The sequence below is a fragment of the Channa argus genome, chromosome 11, assembly GCF_033026475.1.
Source record: "Channa argus isolate prfri chromosome 11, Channa argus male v1.0, whole genome shotgun sequence".
NCBI lineage: Eukaryota > Metazoa > Chordata > Actinopteri > Anabantiformes > Channidae > Channa > Channa argus.
This window is the reverse complement of record NC_090207.1, coordinates 1576831-1579384: the sequence shown is the minus strand read 5'-3', so window position 1 is coordinate 1579384 and position 2554 is coordinate 1576831. Positions and strand designations below refer to the sequence as shown.

General features: G+C 48.4%; 1 protein-coding gene across 1 annotated transcript; it reads right to left on the bottom strand.

Moving 5' to 3' along the window:
* Positions 1 to 845: 845 nt before the first annotated feature.
* ier3 (immediate early response 3) lies at positions 846 to 1933 on the bottom strand. The gene has a single exon (XM_067522385.1). It carries the CDS (start codon positions 1854 to 1856, stop codon positions 1278 to 1280), a length of 579 nt encoding a protein of 192 aa, XP_067378486.1. The 5' UTR covers positions 1857 to 1933; the 3' UTR covers positions 846 to 1277.
* Between the last annotated feature and the right edge of the window lie 621 nt (positions 1934 to 2554).

Below are 2554 nucleotides of genomic sequence, written 5' to 3'. Positions count from 1 at the left end.
AAAGTTGATTAGAGTTTTTTTATGCGTTTCTCCAAACCTCCACACAATAGCTGACGTATGGAACAAGAATGGATCAGTGCAGTGAATACAAAGCTTTCTCATGTAAATTATCTTTGGCAGTGGATTTTCATTCATGTTGTAATCACTTATTTATGATCATTGTTTGCTTTTTGCATGAAGTTTTCTTACTTTTTGGACACGACGCCTTCTGCACAACCCACATGAACACGTGGATGTGCAGCAAAGGGCTTCAACTCGTGTCTAGAAACATCAGTATGACAGGTCTTTGCCGGCCCCCCCTCATCTGCAGAGGATGAATGATATTGGACAAAAATGAGGAGCCGTGTGTTATTCATTAGAACAACAGTCTGCAGCCGTGATGTAACGCGAGGCTGCAGCAGCTGCACTCAGTTGAACTTTGATGGCTCAGACTTAAATGTTAGAAAGTGAATCTGCTGAGGAAAGTTTTCCCCTCAGTCTGAAAAAAAGAAAAGAAAAACCCTCAGATGTGTGAGGCTCATATTAGTGGATTGGAACGTGAGGAACCTGCTGCAGGGATGGACAGAGTCCGCTTCTGTTTATATGAAGGGAAATTAAAGACAGGAATCTGCTATCAGATGAACGACCCAAATAAACAGTGAGCTGAAAACTCGCTGCCGGAAAAATGTAACCTGCATATAACAAAGGATTCTTTTTGGAAAAGAGCATTGAAATGGTTTAGTGCTTTTCCCTCAATTGTGACAGTGTAAATAAAGTGATGCAGGCATCTTCATCCAAGCGATGCTCAGTTCTGCTAAATGTTTCATGACAATATGGAACAAAGTGAGGAGGCTGCAAACAGAGACTTATTTTACAAGTGTTTTATTAAAAAGAATATTAAATAAATAGCAAATAACAGAATAAATAACTAAATAAGACATTTAGACAACACACAGTGTCAGTTTGAGCTACAGCAGCGACAGTTTTCCATGACACTACTGAGCTTGGAAAACCTGCATTTAGTGCAGTTACAGGCTAAAGATCAGTTCACGTTTCCTCGACTTCAAGTTTTTTCTTTTTTCAGTTCACAGTTCGTTCTTTCTGTCCAATGTCCCACTGCAGACTCTGTGCTGCAGGATGAGGAAGGGGCATGGAGTTTCCGCCCCCCACGGCCGCGTCGCGCAGGACGCACCGCTGCTCTCCACATGCTTCTTAGGATCAACTCCAGCTCTCATTTCGTTTCAGTCCCAGGAGCCCCCCAACTCGGGCGGTTTACAGGTAAACCAGTCCCGGGAGGTTTATTTGTCGCTGCCAAGTCTGTGGTAAACCAGCAGAGCCACCATGTAGCTGTTACTGGCGCTCTGCTCGAACGAGCGAGCGGTGTCTGCGTTCTCGCCGGGCTTGGAGCAGGTGGTTTTGGGGATCACTTGGTCGCTGGACGATCTGCGGTCCTCGCAGGTGCTCAGCGCGGCCGACAGGAGGTCGGAGCCGGTGCCGATGGCTGCAAGCTCCTCGGCGGACTGGAAGGGGAAGCCGTGGTAGCTGCCCATGGAGCTCTCGGCGCTGCTCAGCGGCGCCTCGGCGCACGGCTCCTCGGTGTAGATCTGCCACATCACCACCAGGCACAGGACCACCAGCCAGCGCTTGGCCTTGCTCTTCTCCGGTGGGGGGAGATGCATGCGGACTTTAGCGGGATACATGACCCGGACGCAGCGCTTCTTCGGCCGGATGGGCACGAAGGAGCGCACGGCGGAGGCGTGAACGGGAATCTGGTCGAAGGTGAAGACCTCGGGCTCCGTGCTGCGGGCCGACACACTGGGGAAGGCGAAGCTCTCCCTGTGGACAGTTTGGGTCACACTGTTTGTCCGTGCGTACATGTTGTCGTTTTCTGCGGAGTTTCTCTGTGCCACGGTGCTGGAACTCTCCGTAAGTCAGATGTGTCCGCAGCAGCGCGACGCTCACATTTTATATGTTACGTTGCATGTCAGGTTTCTTCAGTGACGCCCATTCGCAGGAGGCCACTCCCTGTTTCACTGTGTTACTCAAGGGAGAAAAGAACCGAAAGGTTGGTATATTTCTGTGGCAGCGGCTCAGGGTCAAGCCTGAACAGGTGAATCCCCAGCGCTGGGATCATAGGTCACAAGGAACAAAGTGCACATTAATCAAACGGGAAGTGTAGTAAAAGGACCAAAACACGGGGGGAATCCGAACACTGATCCTGGGTCATGTTGCTGCGCACGTGGTTCGAATAAAATCCTCCACACATGATGTTTACAGCATTTTCTGAAGTGCCACTTATTGGGAACAACTTGAGTTCACTGTAAACTGTGTGTGTGTGTGTGTGTGTGTGTGTGACTTCCTCTCAGGAGTTAGATAAACGCTGAAAAATACAAATGAGTGAATGAATGAATGAATGATGCTGATGTGTCATGAAGAGGATGACAAAAATGTTGAGAAAATACCAAAATACTCGTTGACCTGTGTAACTTGGGTATTTCATGTTAAAACGTCCTTAATATGGACTGACACACACACACACACACACACACACACACACACACACACACACACACAC

Bases quoted from the DNA above. Each gene is read 5' to 3' on its own strand.
- ier3 (XM_067522385.1), bottom strand. From the start codon at position 1,856: ATGTACGCACGGACAAACAGTGTGACCCAAACTGTCCACAGGGAGAGC.